The following is a 19,647-nucleotide window of genomic DNA, read 5'->3' on the forward strand; positions in this document are numbered from 1 at the left end:
TTTTAAATGATTTATTTTCAGCAATGTTCTAGAAAAACAAATATCGCTATAAGTTATTTTTTAACTGAGTTTTAACCTTCTTTCTCAACCAGGAAATATGATGGGATAGATATGAGAGATCTGTAAAATTTTGCACTTCTTTATTTTATGTGAAAATTCATTATTTATTATTCATCATTATTATTCATTAATAACAATTTTCAGAAGAATCTAACACAAACACACACAATACTTGTACTCATTCAATGGCTACATTAGGGATATTTTACGTCTAAATAAACGTGTTAAACGCAATGCTCCTTTTTTTACAAATGGTACCTTAACGATACTCGATATCTCATCGCAATTGAAAGAAGAAATTAAACGCAATGAATGATGTTTCATATAAAGGAAGCAGTGATTAGAATAATTAACACGTAATTATATACAAAATTATCTCCCCAAGCTTATTGTTTTTTGTACTGTATTCAGAACATGGTCCTGAGGTTGTAAATATACTTTCTCAGTGAAAAGTTTGAGCACTATTGAATTCATCGGATAAATTTATTAAACGCCAAACATTCTATATTTTATATTTCACCGTACTTAAAATTCTAATCTTTAATTATTATATTTACCTTTGGATATTAATTTTATTATCGTCAATTTTGATTTATTACGGTTACATTAACCTAAAATTATATAAATCGCGGCACCTAGTCGCAAGTAAATGTTCGACTCTATAAATAAATATTATAAATTACTGAATACAGTCGAATATTGCATATAAATCCCTCAACCAAAACCCCCAACACTCGCGAAGGTTTTCCAATGATTTTACGATCTCGCTGCGGAAAATCATAGGAAAATACCTATTATATTTTCGAACAATAGTTAAGAATTACTTTTTGCACATGAATCGATATAGAGTTATTAATTACGGCAAGATGACTGTTGAAGATCTGAATGTTTTTTTATGAGATCTTCCGCAGCCATGTTGCAAAGGTAATTTACTCATATTCTAATAAGTAAAAGTTACGACTTTTAAATAGATCTAATAGAAAATAAGATCTAATAGAAATTGTCCTGAGAGTTTACGTTGTCCATTCGAACCACTAATAGCTTTTTATGAAAATTTAGACAAACAGACTTCGGGCAGACAGATTAGACTCTTCTATTGGAATCTGCCATCTCTCCTCCCAATTCTCTTTATCTTTATGCTTAAATATCGTGCACAATGGTAATCGTGTTGCACGCTCGCATCTCCTCGAAACTGACGAATATAAGAAGTTCTCTGGACATTTATACAAATAACCTTCAAGATTGCCCCTGGAATTCTGTTTGCAATTATAGAACGCGCTACTGCAGCCTTGTTTGTAAGGATAGTGTCCCGCTCCTGGACATAGTACCTCGCTCGATGCTTTGATCTGAAATCAAATAGATATTTAACAGAAAATACTCAGATATGCTTTAAAAAAGGTACAAGAAAAAATCTAAAATCAAGTACTTACAGGAGACATAGAACTCTCCTTTAATTTTCTGTAAAATCGTGCAGAAGCTTTAGTACCCTTGCAATGTTGGTCGGTTTTGTCTTCAGGCAAACATTGTAACTTTTGATCATCGAAGATCAATCCCTCTGGGCAACTCAATACCAGTACTTTGATGTCCACATTGTTTTCCATAGTACATTGATAAAATAGGTTGCAATATTTCGGATGTCTCCGGAAACCAGATGGGCAGATTAGTACTATCTGCTCATCGGTTAAATTTCCAATTGGACAAGGCGTTGGGATAGAAGCTTCAGTAGTCGACACCGTGGTGAATCCTGTAGTTGATGTTGCAGTTTCGGCAGTCTCTTCTGAGCTGGATGCTGTACCACTAACGGTGCTATACCTAGTCGTTGATTCTGTAGTAGTCGATACGGTAGTAGTAAACATCGCGCAATCTCTTGGAGGATGCACTGACTCGGGCTGATTGCATCTACCGACGTTAGGATCAAATATGGTTCCAGTTGCGCAGATGAAATATTTCACGTCGAAGCCGTTTCCATTGTCAATGCACTGATAGAATTTGTCACACCGTGTTGGGTCCGGATAGAAACCTGGCCTATCACAAACTGTGGCGTTATTAGGCTCCTTCGTAGTTTCCTCAGAGGTAATTTCCGTACCCGATTCAGACGTGGGCTCAGTAGATGCTTTAGTCGTAGTTTCGGTAGTACCTTTAGAAGTAGATTCTGTACTCGATTCAGATGCAGCTGTGCTAGTTCCCGTCGGTGCTGTAGATGAAGTAGTCGAATCGGTTATTGTTGGCTGAGTAGATGGTACAGTCGCAGTCACTGAAGAAACTTCAGAAGTAGATTCTGTACTCGATTCAGATGCAGCTGTGCTAGTTCCTGTCGGTGCTATAGATGAAGTAGTGGAATCGGTTATAGTTGACTGAGTAGCTGTTTCAGTAGTAGTTCCTGTAGTACCTTCAGAAGTAGACTCAGTACTTGATTCAGATGCAGCCGTGCTAGATTCCGTCGGTGCCGCAGGTGCAGTATCCGATTCCGTTATTGTTGCAGTAGATTCAGTGCTTGCACTACTAGATGTTTGTACCGCATTTGTAGTTGAATCTAACAAAGGCATCATGCAATTTCTTGGAGGATACACAGATTCGGGATAATTGCACGTGTCGATGCTAGGATCCCATATAGTTCCGGGTGCGCAGTCGAAATGATACACGTTGAAGCCTCTTCCATTGTCAACGCAACGATAGAATTTGTCACACCATGTAGGGTCCGGATAGAAACCTGGCTTATCACAAACTGTGGGGTTCTTAGGCTTCTCCGTAGTTGTCCCAGAAGTAGTTTCCGTACTCGAATCAGACGTGGGCTGAGTAGATGTTATAGTCGCAGGCGCTGTAGTACCTTCAGAAGTAGACTTCGTACTTGATACAGATGCAGTCGTGCTAGGTCCCGGCGGTTCTGCAGTAGTCGATTGTGTTGTCGTTGCAGTAGATCCAGTGCTTGCATTACTTGACGTTTGTTCCGTAGTAGTAGATGAACCTGACGGAGGCATCGTGCAATTTCTTGGAGGATACACGGATTCGGGATGATTGCAAGTGTCGATGCTAGGGTCCCATATAGTTCCGGGTGCGCAGTCGAAATGATACACGTTGAAGCCTCTTCCATTGTCAACGCAACGATAGAATTTGTCACACCATGTTGGGTCCGGATAGAATCCGGGCCTATCACAAACTGTAGGATTATTAGGCTTCTTCGTAGTTGCCCCAGAGGTACTTTCTGTATGCGATTCAGACGTGGGTTCAGTAGATGCTACAGTCGCTGTTGTACCTTCAGAAGTAGATACTGTACTCGATACAAATTCAGCTGTGCTATTTCCCGTCGGTGCTGTAGGTGCAGTAGTCGAATCGGTTATTGTTGGCTCAGTAGATGCTACAGTTGCAGACACTGTAGTACCTTCAGAAGTAGATACTGTACTCGATTCAGATGCAGCTGTGTTAGTTTCTGTCGGTGCTATAGATGAAGTAGTGGAATCGGTTATAGTTGACTGAGTAGATGCTTCAGTAGTAGTTACTGTAGTACCTTCAGACGTAGGCTCAGTACTTGATTCAGATGCAGCTGTGTTAGATTCCGTCGGTTCTGTAGGTGCAGTAGTCGAATCTGTTATAGTTGCAGTTGATTCAGTACCTGCACTACTTGTCGTTTGATCCGTAGTAGTAGATGAACTTGACGGACGCATCGTGCAATTTCTTGGAGGATACACGGACTCGGGATGATTGCACGTGTCGATGCTAGGATCCCATATGGTTCCGGGTGCGCAGTCGAAATGATACACGTTGAAGCCCCTTCCATTGTCAACGCAACGATAGAATTTGTCACACCATGTCGGGTCCGGATAGAAACCTGGCTTATCACAAACTGTGGGGTTCTTAGGCTTCTCTGTAGTTGTCCCAGATGTAGTTTCCGTACTCGAATCAGACGTGGGCTGAGTAGATGTTATAGTCGCAGGCGTTGTAGTACTTTTAGAAGTAGACTTTGTACTTGATACAGATGCAGTCGTGCTAGATCCCGGCGGTTCCGCAGTAGTGGATTGTGTTGTCGTTGCAGTAGATCCAGTGCTTGCATTACTTGACGTTTGTTCCGTAGTAGTAGATGAACCTGACGGAGACATCTTGCAATTTCTTGGAGGATACACGGACTCGGGATGATTGCAAGTGTCGATGCTAGGGTCCCATATGGTTCCGGGTGCGCAGTCGAAATGATACACGTTGAAGCCTCTTCCATTGTCAACGCAACGATAGAATTTGTCACACCATGTCGGGTCCGGATAGAAGCCTGGCTTATCACAAACTGTAGGGTTCTTAGGCTTCTCCGTAGTTGTCCCAGAAGTAGTTTCCGTACTCGAATCAGACGTGGGCTGAGTAGATGATATAGACGCAGGCGCTGTAGTACCTTCAGAAGTAGATTTCGTACTTGATTCAGATGCAGTCGTGCTAGATCCCGGCGATTCTGCAGTAGTCGATTCTGTTATTTTTGCAGTAGATCCAGTACTTGCACTACTTGGCGCTTGATCCGTAGTAGTAGATGAACCTGACGGTGCCATCGTGCAATTTCTTGGAGGATACACGGACTCGGGATGATTGCACGTGTCGATGCTAGGATCCCATATGGTTCCGGGTGCGCAGTCGAAATGATACACGTTGAAACCGTTTCCATTGTCAACGCATCGATAGAATTTGTCACACCATGTTGGGTCCGGATAGAATCCGGGCCTATCACAAACTGTAGGATTATTAGGCTTCTTCGTAGTTGCCCCAGAGGTACTTTCTGTATGCGATTCAGACGTGGGTTCAGTAGATGCTACAGTCGCTGTTGTACCTTCAGAAGTAGATACTGTACTCGATTCAGATGCAGCTGTGTTAGTTTCTGTCGGTGCTATAGATGAAGTAGTGGAATCGGTTATAGTTGACTGAGTGGATGCTTCGGTAGTAGTTACTGTAGTACCTTCAGAAGTAGGCTCAGTACTTGATTCAGATGTAGCTGTGTTAGATTCCGTCGGTGCTGTAGGTGCAGTAGTCGAATCGGTTATTGTTGGCTCAGTAGATGCTGCAGTTGCAGTCACTGTAGTACCTTCAGAAGTAGATACTGTACTCGATTCAGATGCAGCTGTGTTAGTTTCTGTCGGTGCTATAGATGAAGTAATGGAATCGGTTATAGTTGACTGAGTAGATGCTTCAGTAGTAGTTACTGTAGAACCTTCAGACGTAGGCTCAGTACTTGATTCAGATGCAGCTGTGTTAGATTCCGTCGGTTCTGTAGGTGCAGTAGTCGAATCTGTTATAGTTGCAGTTGATTCAGTACCTGCACTACTTGTCGTTTGATCCGTAGTAGTAGATGAACTTGACGGACGCATCGTGCAATTTCTTGGAGGATACACGGACTCGGGATGATTGCACGTGTCGATGCTAGGATCCCATATAGTTCCGGGTGCGCAGTCGAAATGATAGACGTTGAAGCCTCTTCCATTGTCAACGCAACGATAGAATTTGTCACACCATGTAGGGTCCGGATAGAAACCTGGCTTATCACAAACTGTGGGGTTCTTAGGCTTCTCCGTAGTTGTCCCAGAAGTGGTTTCCGTACTCGAATCAGACGTGGGCTGAGTAGATGATATAGACGCAGGCGCTGTTGTACCTTCAGAAGTAGATTTCGTACTTGATTCAAATGCAGTCGTGCTAGATCCCGGCGGTTCTGCAGTAGTCGATTCTGTTATTTTTGCAGTAGATCCAGTACTTGCACTACTTGGCGCTTGATCCGTAGTAGTAGATGAACCTGACGGTGCCATCGTGCAATTTCTTGGAGGATACACGGACTCGGGATGATTGCACGTGTCGATGCTAGGATCCCATATGGTTCCGGGTGCGCAGTCGAAATGATACACGTTGAAACCGTTTCCATTGTCAACGCATCGATAGAATTTGTCACACCATGTTGGGTCCGGATAGAATCCGGGCCTATCACAAACTGTAGGATTATTAGGCTTCTTCGTAGTTGCCCCAGAGGTACTTTCTGTATGCGATTCAGACGTGGGTTCAGTAGATGCTACAGTCGCTGTTGTACCTTCAGAAGTAGATACTGTACTCGATTCAGATGCAGCTGTGTTAGTTTCTGTCGGTGCTATAGATGAAGTAGTGGAATCGGTTATAGTTGACTGAGTGGATGCTTCGGTAGTAGTTACTGTAGTACCTTCAGAAGTAGGCTCAGTACTTGATTCAGATGTAGCTGTGTTAGATTCCGTCGGTGCTGTAGGTGCAGTAGTCGAATCTGTTATAGTTGCAGTTGATTCAGTACCTGCACTACTTGTCGTTTGATCCGTAGTAGTAGATGAACTTGACGGACGCATCGTGCAATTTCTTGGAGGATACACGGACTCGGGATGATTGCACGTGTCGATGCTAGGATCCCATATAGTTCCGGGTGCGCAGTCGAAATGATAGACGTTGAAGCCTCTTCCATTGTCAACGCAACGATAGAATTTGTCACACCATGTAGGGTCCGGATAGAAACCTGGCTTATCACAAACTGTGGGGTTCTTAGGCTTCTCCGTAGTTGTCCCAGAAGTAGTTTCCGTACTCGAATCAGACGTGGGCTGAGTAGATGTTATAGTCGCAGGCGCTGTAGTACTTTCAGAAGTTGACTTCGTACTTGATACAGATGCAGTCGTGCTAGATCCCGGCGGTTCTGCAGTAGTCGATTGTGTTGTCGTTGCAGTAGATCCAGTGCTTGCATTACTTGACGTTTGTTCCGTAGTAGTAGATGAACCTGACGGAGACATCTTGCAATTTCTTGGAGGATACACGGACTCGGGATGATTACAAGTGTCGATGCTAGGGTCCCATATGGTTCCGGGTGCGCAGTCGAAATGATACACGTTGAAGCCTCTTCCATTGTCAACGCATCGATAGAATTTATCACACCATGTTGGGTCCGGATAGAATCCGGGCCTATCACAAACTGTAGGATTATTAGGCTTCTTCGTAGTTGCCCCAGAGGTACTTTCTGTATGCGATTCAGACGTGGGTTCAGTAGATGCTACAGTCGCTGTTGTACCTTCAGAAGTAGATACTGTACTCGATTCAGATGCAGCTGTGTTAGTTTCTGTCGGTGCTATAGATGAAGTAGTGGAATCGGTTATAGTTGACTGAGTAGATGCTTCAGTAGTAGTTACTGTAGTACCTTCAGACGTTGGCTCAGTACTTGATTCAGATGCAGCTGTGTTAGATTCCGTCGGTTCTGTAGGTGCTGTAGTCGAATCTGTTATAGTTGCAGTTGATTCAGTACCTGCACTACTTGTCGTTTGATCCGTAGTAGTAGATGAACTTGACGGACGCATCGTGCAATTTCTTGGAGGATACACGGACTCGGGATGATTGCACGTGTCGATGCTAGGATCCCATATAGTTCCGGGTGCGCAGTCGAAATGATACACGTTGAAGCCTCTTCCATTGTCAACGCAACGATAGAATTTGTCACACCATGTCGGGTCCGGATAGAAACCTGGCTTATCACAAACTGTAGGGTTCTTAGGCTTCTCCGTAGTTGTCCCAGAAGTAGTTTCCGTACTCGAATCAGACGTGGGCTGAGTAGATGATATAGACGCAGGCGCTGTAGTACCTTCAGAAGTAGATTTCGTACTTGATTCAGATGCAGTCGTGCTAGATCCCGGCGATTCTGCAGTAGTCGATTCTGTTATTTTTGCAGTAGATCCAGTACTTGCACTACTTGGCGCTTGATCCGTAGTAGTAGACGAACCTGACGGTGCCATCGTGCAATTTCTTGGAGGATACACGGACTCGGGATGATTGCACGTGTCGATGCTAGGATCCCATATGGTTCCGGGTGCGCAGTCGAAATGATACACGTTGAAACCGTTTCCATTGTCAACGCATCGATAGAATTTGTCACACCATGTTGGGTCCGGATAGAATCCGGGCCTATCACAAACTGTAGGGTTATTAGGCTTCTTCGTAGTTGCCCCAGAGGTACTTTCCGTATGCGATTCAGACGTGGGTTCAGTAGATGCTACAGTCGCTGTTGTACCTTCAGAAGTAGATACTGTACTCGATACAAATGCAGCTGTGCTATTTCCCGTCGGTGCTGTAGGTGCAGTAGTCGAATCGGTTATTGTTGGCTCAGTAGATGCTACAGTTGCAGTCACTGTAGTACCTTCAGAAGTAGATACTGTACTCGATTCAGATGCAGCTGTGTTAGTTTCTGTCGGTGCTATAGATGAAGCAGTCGAATCGGTGATAGTTGACGGAGTGGATGATTCAGTAGTAGTTACTGTAGTACCTTCAGATGTAGGCTCAGTACTTGACTCAGATGCAGCTGTGTTAGATTCCGTCGGTGCTGTAGGTGCAGTAGTCGAATTTGTTATAGTTGCAGTTGATTCAGTACCTGCACTACTTGTCGTTTGATCCGTAGTAGTAGATGCACTTGACGGACGCATCGTGCAATTTCTTGGAGGATACACGGACTCGGGATGATTGCACGTGTCGATGCTAGGATCCCATATGGTTCCGGGTGCGCAGTCGAAATGATACACGTTGAAGCCTCTTCCATTGTCAACGCAACGATAGAATTTGTCACACCATGTCGGGTCCGGATAGAATCCAGGCCTATCACAAACTGTGGGGTTCTTAGGCTTCTCCGTAGTTGTCCCAGAAGTAGTTTCCGTACTCGAATCAGACGTGGGCTGAGTAGATGTTATAGTCGCAGGCGCTGTAGTACCTTCAGAAGTAGACTTCGTACTTGATACAGATGCAGTCGTGCTAGATCCCGGCGGTTCTGCAGTAGTCGATTGTGTTGTCGTTGCAGTAGATCCAGTGCTTGCATTACTTGACGTTTGTTCCGTAGTAGTAGATGAACCTGACGGAGGCATCGTGCAATTTCTTGGAGGATACACGGACTCGGGATGATTGCACGTGTCGATGCTAGGATCCCATATGGTTCCGGGTGCGCAGTCGAAATGATACACGTTGAAGCCTCTTCCATTGTCAACGCAACGATAGAATTTGTCACACCATGTGGGGTCCGGATAGAAACCAGGCCTATCACAAACTGTGGGGTTCTTAGGCTTCTCCGTAGTTGTCCCAGAGGTACTTTCTGTATGCGATTCAGACGTGGGTTCAGTAGATGCTACAGTCGCTGTTGTACCTTCAGAAGTAGATACTGTACTCGATACAAATGCAGCTGTGCTATTTCCCGTCGGTGCTGTAGGTGCAGTAGTCGAATTTGTTATAGTTGCAGTTGATTCAGTACCTGCACTACTTGTCGTTTGATCCGTAGTAGTAGATGAACTTGACGGACGCATCGTGCAATTTCTTGGAGGATACACGGACTCGGGATGATTGCACGTGTCGATGCTAGGATCCCATATGGTTCCGGGTGCGCAGTCGAAATGATACACGTTGAAGCCTCTTCCATTGTCAACGCAACGATAGAATTTTTCACACCATGTAGGGTCCGGATAGAAACCTGGCTTATCACAAACTGTGGCGTTCTTAGGCCTCTCCGTAGTTGTTCCAGAAGTAGTTTCCGTACTCGAATCAGACGTTGGCTGAGTAGATGCTATAGTCGCAGACGCTGTAGTACCTTCAGAAGTAGACTTCGTACTTGATTCAGATGCAGCCGTGCTAGTTTCCGTCGATGCTGTATATGAACAACTGGGAACGAGATAATCGTGATTACAGCTCTGAATCGCTGAATCCCATGCAGTTCCTGTACCGCACTGGAACTCGTATTTGATAAACGTGGAACCACTGCCGACACAGCGATAGAATTTTCGACAATCTGCGGGGTCTGGGAAGAACCCATCATGTGTGCAATTTCCTGGCGTATTTGTAGAACCAGAAGTTCCTGCGAAATATATAAATAATCAGTAACTTATCACCGTATATATTTGTACGTATGAATCCAGGTAACATTTAGAATACCTGACGTAGAGCCAGAAGTGTTAGGAGTAGCTGTTTTAGCAGGGGTGCCAGGAGGGCCAGATGTACCAGGATTCCCAGGGATAGTATTACAAGGTTCAATAGTTATTGCCGATGTATCTGAAGAATCAGATGAACTATGCTAGGATTGCTGGGAGATACTAATTAGCATGGAATGCGAAGCGTAGCAGGCGTGTTAGTATAGCCAGGTGTAGCAGTTGTTTCAGTTCCACAAGGCCTGCCAGAATGGCCTGGAGTATCAGGCTCACTATGAATACCAGGTGTTCCGGGAGTTTCAGATTCACTACTGGGTGTCGTTTGTCTTTACGGAGTTACAGAAATATCGGATGTGAGTAGAGTAACGTATTTGCAGGGACTAGTAGGATCACTAGGTGTGGCAGATGCGCAGGGAATTGTGGTATCACTATACCAGATGTATGGAAAGGTTCAATTTCACTATTAGATGTAATTGGTGTTTCAGGACTTTCGGGAATATCTGCTGTCTAGGGAGTTGCAGATATATTGGGCATTCCGGGTGTAGGAGATGATCCAGTTTCACTACTGTATGTCGCTGGTATTTCAGGAGCTTTCACATGACTTGCCGTCCTCGTAGTTAGAGGTTTACTGGCCCTACCATGTGTACGAGGAGATCCAGTTTCACTATATGGGGTCGCTGATGTATCAGGAGTTTTGGAAGTTGGAGGTCTACTGACCATAGCAGGTGTGGAAGAAGGACCAATTTCACTACTGGATGTCGTTGATGTTTCAGTAGCTTTCAGATTTTTTGGAGTTCAGGGAGTTGGAGGTCTACTTGGCATGCCGGGTGTAGGAGATCCAGTTTCACTACTAGGCGTTCTGGGACTTGGAGGTTTACTGGACATATCGGGTGTAGGAGGAGGAGCAGTTTCACTACTCGATGTCGTTGGTGTGTCAGTAGACTTGACATGGCTTGACGTTCTGGAAGTTGGAGCTTTACTGGCCATACTGCGTGTACGAGGACGTGCAGTTTCACTACTCGGTGTCGCTGGTGTCTCAGGAGCTTTGAGATGACTTGGCGTCCTGGGAGTAGGAGGCTTACTGGTCAAATCACGTGTACGACAAGGTCCAGTTTCACTTCCGGATGTCGTTGGTTTTTCAGTAGATTTCAGATGACTTGGAGTCCTGGGAGTTGGAGGTTTACTGGCCATAGCGGGTGTAGGAGGAGGTATTATTTTACTACTGCGTGTCGTCGGTCTTTCAGTCGTTTTGAGATGACCTGGAGTTCTGGGTGTTGGAGGTATACTGGCCATAGCGGGTTTAGGAGGAGATCCAGTTTGACTACTGGGTGCCGTTGTCGTCTCAGTATTTTTGAGATCATCTGGAGTACTGGGAGTTGGAGGTTTTAGGGTAATATCGGGTGTAGGAGGAGATCCAGTTTCACTTCCGGAAGTCGATGGTTTTTTAGTAGTTTTCAGATGCCTTGGCATCCTGGGAGTTGGGCGCTTACTGGCCATAGCGGATTTAGTAGGAGATCCAGTTTCACCACTGGGTGATCTTGGTGTCTCAGTAGTTTTGAGATGATCTGAAGTTCTGGGAGTTGGTGGTTTTTGGGTCATATCGGGTGTATGAGGAGATCCAGTTTCACTTCCGGAAGTCGTTGGCTTTTTAGTAGTTTTCAGATGACTTGGCATCCTGGGAGTTGGACGTTTACTGGACATAGCGGGTTTAGGAGGAGATCCAGTCGCTGGTGTCTCAGTAGTCTTGAGATGATCTGGAGTTCTGGGTGTTGGAGGTTTACTGGCCATAGCGGGTGTAGGAGGGGATCCAGTTTCACTACTGTGTGACGCTCGTGTTTCAGGAGGTTTGAGATGACCGGTAGTTCTGGGTGTTGGAGGTTTACTGGCCATAGCGGGTTTAGGAGGATATCCAGTTTCACTACTGGATGTCGCTGGTGTTTCAGGAGTATTGAGATGACTTCGCATCCTGGGACTTGGAGGTTTACTGGACATATCGGGTGTAGGAGGAGGAGCAGTTTCACTACTCGATGTCGTTGGTGTGTCAGTAGCCTTGACATGACTTGACGTTCTGGAAGTTGGAGCTTTTCTGGCCATACCGCGTGTACGAGGACGTGCAGTTTCACTACTCTGTGTCGCTGGTGTCTCAGAAGCTTTGAGATGACTTGGCGTCCTGGGAGTAGGAGGCTTACTGGTCATATCACGTGTACGACAAGGTCCAGTTTCACTTCCGGATGTCGTTGGTTTTTCAGTAGTTTTCAGATGACTTGGAGTTCTGGGAGTTGGAGGTTTACTGGCCATAGCGGATGTAGGAGAAGATCCAGTTTCACTTCCGGAAGTCGTTGGTTTTTTAGTAGTTTTCAGATGACTTCGCATCCTGCGACTTGGACGTATACTGGCCATAGTGGGTTTAGGAGGAGATCCAGTTTCACCACTGGATGATCTTGGTGTCTCAGTAGTTTTGAGATGATCTGGAGTTCTGGGAGTTGGTGGGTTTCTGGCTATATCGGGAGTAAGAGTAGAACCAGTTTCACTTCCGGAAGTCGTTGGTTTTGTAGTAGTTCTCAGATGACTTGGCATCCTGGGAGGTGGACGTTTACTGGCCATAGCGGGTTTAGGAGGAGATCCAGTTTCACTACACGGTGTCGCTGGTGTCTCAGTAGTCTTGAGATGATCTGGAGTTCTGGGTGTTGCAGGTTTACTGGCCATAGCGGGTGTAGGAGGGGATCCAGTTTCACTACTGTGTGACGCTCGTGTTTCAGGAGGTTTGAGATGACCGGTAGTTCTGGGTGTTGGAGCTTTACTGGCCATAGTGGGTTTTGGAGGAGATCCAGTTTGACTACTGGGTGCCGTTGTCGTCTCAGTAGTTTTGAGATGATCTGGAGTTCTGGGAGTTGGTGGGTTTCTGGCTATATCGGGAGTAAGAGGAGATCCAGTTTCACTTCCGGAAGTCGTTGGTTTTTTAGTAGTTCTCAGATGACTTGGCATCCTGGGAGTTGGACGTATACTGGCCATAGTGGGTTTAGGAGGAGATCCAGTTTCACTTCCGGATGTCGTTGGTGCGTCAGTAGTTTTCAGATGACTTTGCATCCCGGGAGTTGGAGATTTACTGGCTATAGCGGGTGTATTAGGAGATCCACTTTCACTACTGGGTGCTCTTGCTGTCTCAGTAGTTTTGAAATGATCTGGAGTTCTGGGAGTTGGTGGCTTTCGGGTCATATCGGGTGTATGAGGTGATCCAGTTTCACTTCCGGATGTCGTTGGTTTTGTAGTAGTTTTCAGATGACTTGGCATCCTGGGAGTTGGACGTTTACTGGCCATAGCGGGTTTAGTAGGAGATCCAGTTTCACCACTGGATGATCTTGGTGTCTCAGTAGTTTTGAGATGATCTGGAGTTCTGGGAGTTGGTGGTTTTCTGGCTATATCGGGTGTAGAAGGAGATCCAGTTTCACTTCCGGAAGTCGTTGGTTTTTTAGTAGTTTTCAGATGACTTGGCATCCTGGGAGTTGGACGTTTACTGGCCATGGCGGGTTTAGGAGGAGATCCAGTTTCACTACTAGGTGTCGCTGGTGTTTCAGGAGTATTGAGATGACTTCGCATCCTGGGAGTTGGAGATTTACTGGCCATAGCGGGTGTATTAGGAGATCCACTGTCACTACTGGGTGCTCTTGGTGTCTCAGTGGTTTTGAGATGATCTGGAGTACTGGGAGTTGGTGGTTTTCTGGCTATATCGGGTGTAGAAGGAGATCCAGTTTCACTTCCGGAAGTCGTTAGTTTTTTAGTAGTTTTCAGATCACTTGGCATCCTGGGAGTTGGACGTTTACTGGCCATAGCGGGTGTAGGAGGGGATCCAGTTTCACTACTGGCTGCTCTTGTTGTCTCAGTAGTTTTGAAATGATCTGGAGTTCTGGGAGTTGGTGGCTTTCGGGTCATATCGGGTGTATAAGGTGATCCAGTTTCACTTCCGGAAGTCGTTGGTTTTGTAGTAGTTTTCAGATGACTTGGCATCCTGGGAGTTGGACTTTTACTGGCCATAGCGGGTTTAGTAGGAGTTCCAGTTTCACCACTGGATGATCTTGGTGTCTCAGTAGTTTTGAGATGATCTGGAGTTCTGGGAGTTGGTGGTTTTCTGGCTATATCGGGTGTAGAAGAAGATCCAGTTTCACTTCCGGAAGTCGTTGGTTTTTTAGTAGTTTTCAGATGACTTGGCATCCTGGGAGTTGGACGTTTACTGGCCATGGCGGGTTTAGGAGGAGATCCAGTTTCACTACTAGGTGTCGCTGGTGTTTCAGGAGTATTGAGATGACTTCGCATCCTGGGAGTTGGAGATTTACTGGCCATAGCGGGTGTATTAGGAGATCCACTGTCACTACTGGGTGCTCTTGGTGTCTCAGTAGTTTTGAGATGATCTGGAGTACTGGGAGTTGGTGGTTTTCTGGCTATATCGGGTGTAGAAGGAGATCCAGTTTCACTTCCGGAAGTCGTTAGTTTTTTAGTAGTTTTCAGATGACTTGGCATCCTGGGAGTTGGACGTTTACTGGCCATAGCGGGTGTAGGAGGGGATCCAGTTTCACTACTGTGTGACGCTCTTGTTTCGGGAGGTTTGAGATGACCGGTAGTTCTGGGTGTTGGAGGTTTACTGACCATAGCGGGTTTAGGAGGATATCCAGTTTCACTACTGGGTGCCGTTGTCGTGGCAGTAGTTTTGAGATGATCTGGAGTTCTGGGAGTTGGTGGGTTTCTGGCTATATCGGGAGTAAGAGGAGATCCAGTTTCACTTCCGGAAGTCGTTGGTTTTGTAGTAGTTTTCAGATGACTTGGCATCCTGGGAGTTGGACGTTTACTGGCCATAGCGGGTTTAGTAGAAGTTCCAGTTTCACCACTGGATGATCTTGGTGTCTCAGTAGTTTTGAGATGATCTGGAGTTCTGGGAGTTGGTGGTTTTCTGGCTATATCGGGTGTAGAAGGAGATCCAGTTTCACTTCCGGAAGTCGTTGATTTTTTAGTAGTTTTCAGATGACTTGGCATCCTGGGAGTTGGACGTTTACTGGCCATGGCGGGTTTAGGAGGAGATCCAGTTTCACTACTAGGTGTCGCTGGTGTTTCAGGAGTATTGAGATGACTTCGCATCCTGGGAGTTGGAGATTTACTGGCCATAGCGGGTGTATTAGGAGATCCACTGTCACTACTGGGTGCTCTTGGTGTCTCAGTGGTTTTGAGATGATCTGGAGTACTGGGAGTTGGTGGTTTTCTGGCTATATCGGGTGTAGAAGGAGATCCAGTTTCACTTCCGGAAGTCGTTGGTTTTGTAGTAGTTCTCAGATGACTTCGCATCCCGGGAGTTGGAGATTTACTGGCCATAGCGGGTGTATTAGGAGATCCACTGTCACTACTGGGTGCTCTTGGTGTCTCAGTAGTATTGAGATGATCTGGAGTACTGGGAGCTGGTGGTTTTCTGGCTATATCGGGTGTAGAAGGAGATCCAGTTTCACTTCCGGAAGTCGTTAGTTTTTTAGTAGTTTTCAGATGACTTGGCATCCTGGGAGTTGGACGTTTACTGGCCATAGCGGGTTTAGGAGGAGATCCAGTTTCACTACACGGTGTGGCTGGTGTCTCAGTAGTCTTGAGATGATCTGGAGTTCTGGGTGTTGCAGGTTTACTGGCCATAGCGGGTGTAGGAGGGGATCCAGTTTCACTACTGTGTGACACTCTTGTTTCGGGAGGTTTGAGATGACCGGTAGTTCTGGGTGTTGGAGGTTTACTGGCCATAGCGGGTTTAGGAGGAGATCCAGTTTCACTACTGGGTGTCGCTGGTGTTTCAGGAGTATTGAGATGACTTCGCATCCTGGGAGTTGGAGATTTACTGGCCATAGCGGGTTTAGGAGGATATCCAGTTTCACTACTGGGTGCCGTTGTCGTCTCAGTAGTTTTGAGATGATCTGGAGTTCTGGGAGTTGGTGGGTTTAAGGCTATATCGGGTGTAGAAGGAGATCCAGTTTCACTTCCGGAAGTCGTTGGTTTTGTAGTAGTTTTCAGATGACTTGGCATCCTGGGAGTTGGACTTTTACTGGCCATAGCGGGTTTAGTAGGAGTTCCAGTTTCACCACTGGATGATCTTGGTGTCTCAGTAGTTTTGAGATGATCTGGAGTTCTGGGAGTTGGTGGTTTTCTGGCTATATCGGGTGTAGAAGGAGATCCAGTTTCGCTTCCGGAAGTCGTTGGTTTCTTAGTAGTTTTCAGATGACTTGGCATCCTGGGAGTTGGACGTTTACTGACCATGGCGGGTTTAGGAGGAGATCCAGTTTCACTACTAGGTGTCGCTGGTGTTTCGGGAGTATTGAGATGACTTCGCATCCTGGGAGTTGGAGATTTACTGGCCATAGCGGGTGTATTAGGAGATCCACTGTCACTACTGGGTGCTCTTGGTGTCTCAGTAGTTTTGAGATGATCTGGAGTACTGGGAGTTGGTGGTTTTCTGGCTATATCGGGTGTAGAAGGAGATCCAGTTTCACTTCCGGAAGTCGTTGGTTTTTTAGTAGTTTTCAGATGACTTGGCATCCTGGGAGTTGGACGTTTACTGGCCATAGCGGGTTTAGGAGGAGATCCAGTTTCACTACACGGTGTCGCTGGTGTCTCAGTAGTCTTGAGATGATCTGGAGTTCTGGGTGTTGCTGGTTTACTGGCCATAGCGGGTGTAGGAGGGGATCCAGTTTCACTACTGTGTGACGCTCTTGTTTCAGGAGGTTTGAGATGACCGGTAGTTCTGGGTGTTGGAGGTTTACTGACCATAGCGGGTTTAGGAGGATATCCAGTTTCACTACTGGGTGCCGTTGTCGTCTCAGTAGTTTTGAGATGATCTGGAGTTCTGGGAGTTGGTGGGTTTCTGGCTATATCGGGAGTGAGAGGAGATCCAGTTTCACTTCCGGAAGTCGTTGGTTTTGTAGTAGTTCTCAGATGACTTCGCATCCCGGGAGTTGGAGATTTACTGGCCATAGCGGGTGTATTAGGAGATCCACTTTCACTACTGGGTGTTCTTGCTGTCTCAGTAGTTTTGAAATGATCTGGAGTTCTGGGAGTTGGTGGCTTTCGGGTCATATCGGGTGTATGAGGTGATCCAGTTTCACTTCCGGAAGTCGTTGGTTTTGTAGTAGTTTTCAGATGACTTGGCATCCTGGGAGTTGGACGTTTACTGGCCATAGCGGGTTTAGTAGGAGATCCAGTTTCACTACTGGGTGTCGCTGGTGTTTCAGGAGTATTGAGATGACTTCGCATCCTGGGAGTTGGAGATTTACTGGCCATAGCGGGTGTATTAGGAGATCCACTGTCACTACTGGGTGCTCTTGGTGTCTCAGTACTTTTGAGATGATCTGGAGTACTGGGAGTTGGAGGTTTACTGGCCATAGCGGGTTTATGAGGATATCCAGTTTCACTACTGGGTGCCGTTGTCGTCTCAGTAGTTTTGAGATGATCTGGAGTTCTGGGAGTTGGTGGGTTTCTGTCTATATCGGGAGTAAGAGGAGATCCAGTTTCACTTCCGGAAGTCGTTGGTTTTTTAGTAGTTTTCAGATGACTTGGCATCCTGGGAGTTGGACGTTTACTGGCCATAGCGGGTTTAGGAGGAGATCCAGTTTCACTACTGGGTGTCGCTGGTGTTTCAGGAGTATTGAGATGACTTCGCATCCTGGGAGTTGGAGATTTACTGGCCATAGCGGGTGTATTAGGAGATCCACTGTCACTACTGGGTGCTCTTGGTGTCTCAGTAGTTTTGAGATGATCTGGAGTACTGGGAGTTGGAGGTTTACTGGCCATAGCGGGTTTAGGAGGATATCCAGTTTCACTACTGGGTGCCGTTGTCGTCTCAGTAGTTTTGAGATGATCTGGAGTTCTGGGAGTTGGTGGGTTTCTGGCTATATCGGGAGTAAGAGGTGATCCAGTTTCACTTCCGGAAGTCGTTGGTTTTTTAGTAGTTTTCAGATGACTTGGCATCCTGGGAGTTGGACGTTTACTGGCCATAGCGGGTTTAGTTGGATATCCAGTTTCACTACACGGTGTCGCTGGTTTCTCAGTAGTCTTGAGATGATCTGGAGTTCTGGGTGTTGCAGGTTTACTGGCCATAGCGGGTGTAGGAGGGGATTCAGTTTCACTACTGTGTGACGCTCTTGTTTCAGGAGGTTTGAGATGACCGGTAGTTCTGTGTGTTGGAGGTTTACTGACCATAGCGGGTTTAGGAGGAGATCCAGTTTCACTACACGGTGTCGTTGGTGTCTCAGTAGTTTTGAGATGATCTGGAGTTCTGGGTGTTGGAGGTTTTCGGGTAATATCGGGTGTAGGAGGAAATCCAGTTTCACTTCCGTATGTCGTTGGTTTTTCAGGAGTTTTTATATAACTTGCCATCCTGGGAGTTGGACGTTTTCTGGCCATAGCGGGTTTAGGAGGAGATCCAGTTTCACTACTCGGTGTCGCTGGTGTCTCAGTATATTTGAGATGTTCTGGTGTTCTGGGTGTTGGAGGTTGACTGGCCATACTGGGTTTGGAAGGAGCTCCAGTTTCATTACTGGGCGTTGCTGCTGTTTCAAGAGTTTTGAGGTAACTTGGCGTCCTGTGAGTTGGAGGTTTACTGAGCATACTGGGTGTAGGAGGAGATCCAGTTTCACTATTAGGTGACGCTGGTGTTTCAGGAGTTTGGGGATTACCTATTGTCCTGGTAGCTGCACGTTCACTGGGTGTACCAGGCGTACGAGGAAGTTCGCCTTCACTGCCGGATGTCGTTTGTGTTACAAGAGTTTCGGAAGAACCGGATCTGCTTGCAGTATCGCAAAGTGTGTCGGAAGTTGCAGGTTCACTAGGTGTGCCTGGAGAGTCGTGATCACTAGAAGTACTTGCAGTCTCGGATTCACTAGGTTTGGCAGAGGAGCCTGAATTATCAGGTTCACTATTAGTGCGTGGATTGCTTGAAGTGTCGGGTTCATTAGGAGAGCCAGGTGTGCCTGGGGTGTCAGATTCACTAGGAGAGTCAGTTGTAACGGTTGTTCTAGTTCTACTATTTGGTGTTGCTGGTGTTTGAGGAGTTTCGAAATTACTTGGCTTGGAAGTGCTTGGAGTGCTGAGAGCGTTGGGTGCTTCTGTTGTTATGCTAGGTGTGGGTGTCGTACTCGTAATTTCGGGAGTGGTAGGATTTCCAAGGTATACGGGTGTTCCTGAGGTGCTAGGATTTCTGGGTGAGCCAGACCATGTAGATGCATTGGATGAGTCAAGCCATGCTGGTGTATCGGGTGTACCTTTAGTAGCCGCAGTACCTGTGGTGTCCGATGTTCCAGATGTGCCAGGTGTGCCGGGAGTACCAGGTCTTCCTGGAATGCTAGGAATGCCTGGGCTTCCAGGTATGCCGGGTGTGCCAGGTGTGCCGGGGTTGCTTGGACTTCCTGGAATGCCAGGTATGCCAGGAGTACCAGGTGTGCTGGGTGAGCCAGGAGTGCCCGGGGCACCAGGACTTCCTGGAATGCTTGGAGTGCCTGGGCTTTCAGGTATGCCGGGTGTGTCAGGTGTGGCAGGGTTACTTGGACTTCCTGGAATGCCAGGTATGTCAGAAGTACCAGGTGTGCCAGGAGTACCAGGTGTGTCAGGAGTACCAGGTGTGCCAGGAGTACCAGGTGTGCCAGGAGTACCAGGTGTGCCAGGA

General features: G+C 46.4%; 1 protein-coding gene and 3 long non-coding RNA genes across 7 annotated transcripts in view; 3 read left to right on the forward strand and 1 right to left on the reverse strand.

The window, feature by feature from the left end:
• Window positions 1-123: 123 nt before the first annotated feature.
• The window catches only part of LOC126923459 (uncharacterized), a 34,408-nt gene continuing 14,884 nt past the window's right edge, over window positions 124-19,647 (reverse strand). The window contains exons 6-16 of the mRNA XM_050736917.1: window positions 19,247-19,390; window positions 9,979-10,095; window positions 9,638-9,901; window positions 8,480-8,773; window positions 7,325-7,795; window positions 5,933-6,334; window positions 4,691-5,500; window positions 4,142-4,258; window positions 1,872-3,025; window positions 1,491-1,832; window positions 124-1,406 (exon numbers count right to left, since the gene is read on the reverse strand). Of these exons, the coding sequence (XP_050592874.1) occupies window positions 1,116-1,406; window positions 1,491-1,832; window positions 1,872-3,025; window positions 4,142-4,258; window positions 4,691-5,500; window positions 5,933-6,334; window positions 7,325-7,795; window positions 8,480-8,773; window positions 9,638-9,901; window positions 9,979-10,095; window positions 19,247-19,390 (4,406 nt within the window). The 3' untranslated portion in view covers window positions 124-1,115. The remainder of the gene's footprint in view (window positions 1,407-1,490; window positions 1,833-1,871; window positions 3,026-4,141; window positions 4,259-4,690; window positions 5,501-5,932; window positions 6,335-7,324; window positions 7,796-8,479; window positions 8,774-9,637; window positions 9,902-9,978; window positions 10,096-19,246; window positions 19,391-19,647) is intronic.
• LOC126923465 (uncharacterized) lies at window positions 3,227-9,432 on the forward strand. 2 transcript variants are annotated; one of them, XR_007713173.1, is made up of 5 exons: window positions 3,227-3,376; window positions 4,925-5,050; window positions 6,167-6,292; window positions 8,147-8,398; window positions 9,263-9,432. It is a non-coding gene; the product is annotated as an uncharacterized LOC126923465 (long non-coding RNA). The 2 variants fall into 2 exon arrangements; XR_007713174.1 differs by lacking the exon at window positions 4,925-5,050.
• On the forward strand, window positions 11,101-16,452 carry LOC126923466 (uncharacterized). 3 transcript variants are annotated; one of them, XR_007713177.1, is made up of 7 exons: window positions 11,101-11,179; window positions 11,588-11,659; window positions 11,747-11,950; window positions 12,053-12,256; window positions 12,665-12,733; window positions 15,692-15,772; window positions 16,283-16,452. It is a non-coding gene; the product is annotated as an uncharacterized LOC126923466 (long non-coding RNA). The 3 variants fall into 3 exon arrangements; XR_007713175.1 differs by lacking the exon at window positions 16,283-16,452 and having other exon boundaries at window positions 15,692-15,832; XR_007713176.1 differs by lacking the exons at window positions 11,588-11,659; window positions 16,283-16,452 and adding an exon at window positions 11,354-11,557 and having other exon boundaries at window positions 11,105-11,251; window positions 15,692-15,832.
• LOC126923468 (uncharacterized) lies at window positions 13,091-15,161 on the forward strand. Its single transcript, XR_007713183.1, has 3 exons — window positions 13,091-13,201; window positions 14,426-14,548; window positions 15,059-15,161. It is a non-coding gene; the product is annotated as an uncharacterized LOC126923468 (long non-coding RNA).

The sequence above is a fragment of the Bombus affinis genome, chromosome 13 (genome assembly GCF_024516045.1).
Source record: "Bombus affinis isolate iyBomAffi1 chromosome 13, iyBomAffi1.2, whole genome shotgun sequence".
Taxonomy (NCBI): domain Eukaryota; kingdom Metazoa; phylum Arthropoda; class Insecta; order Hymenoptera; family Apidae; genus Bombus; species Bombus affinis.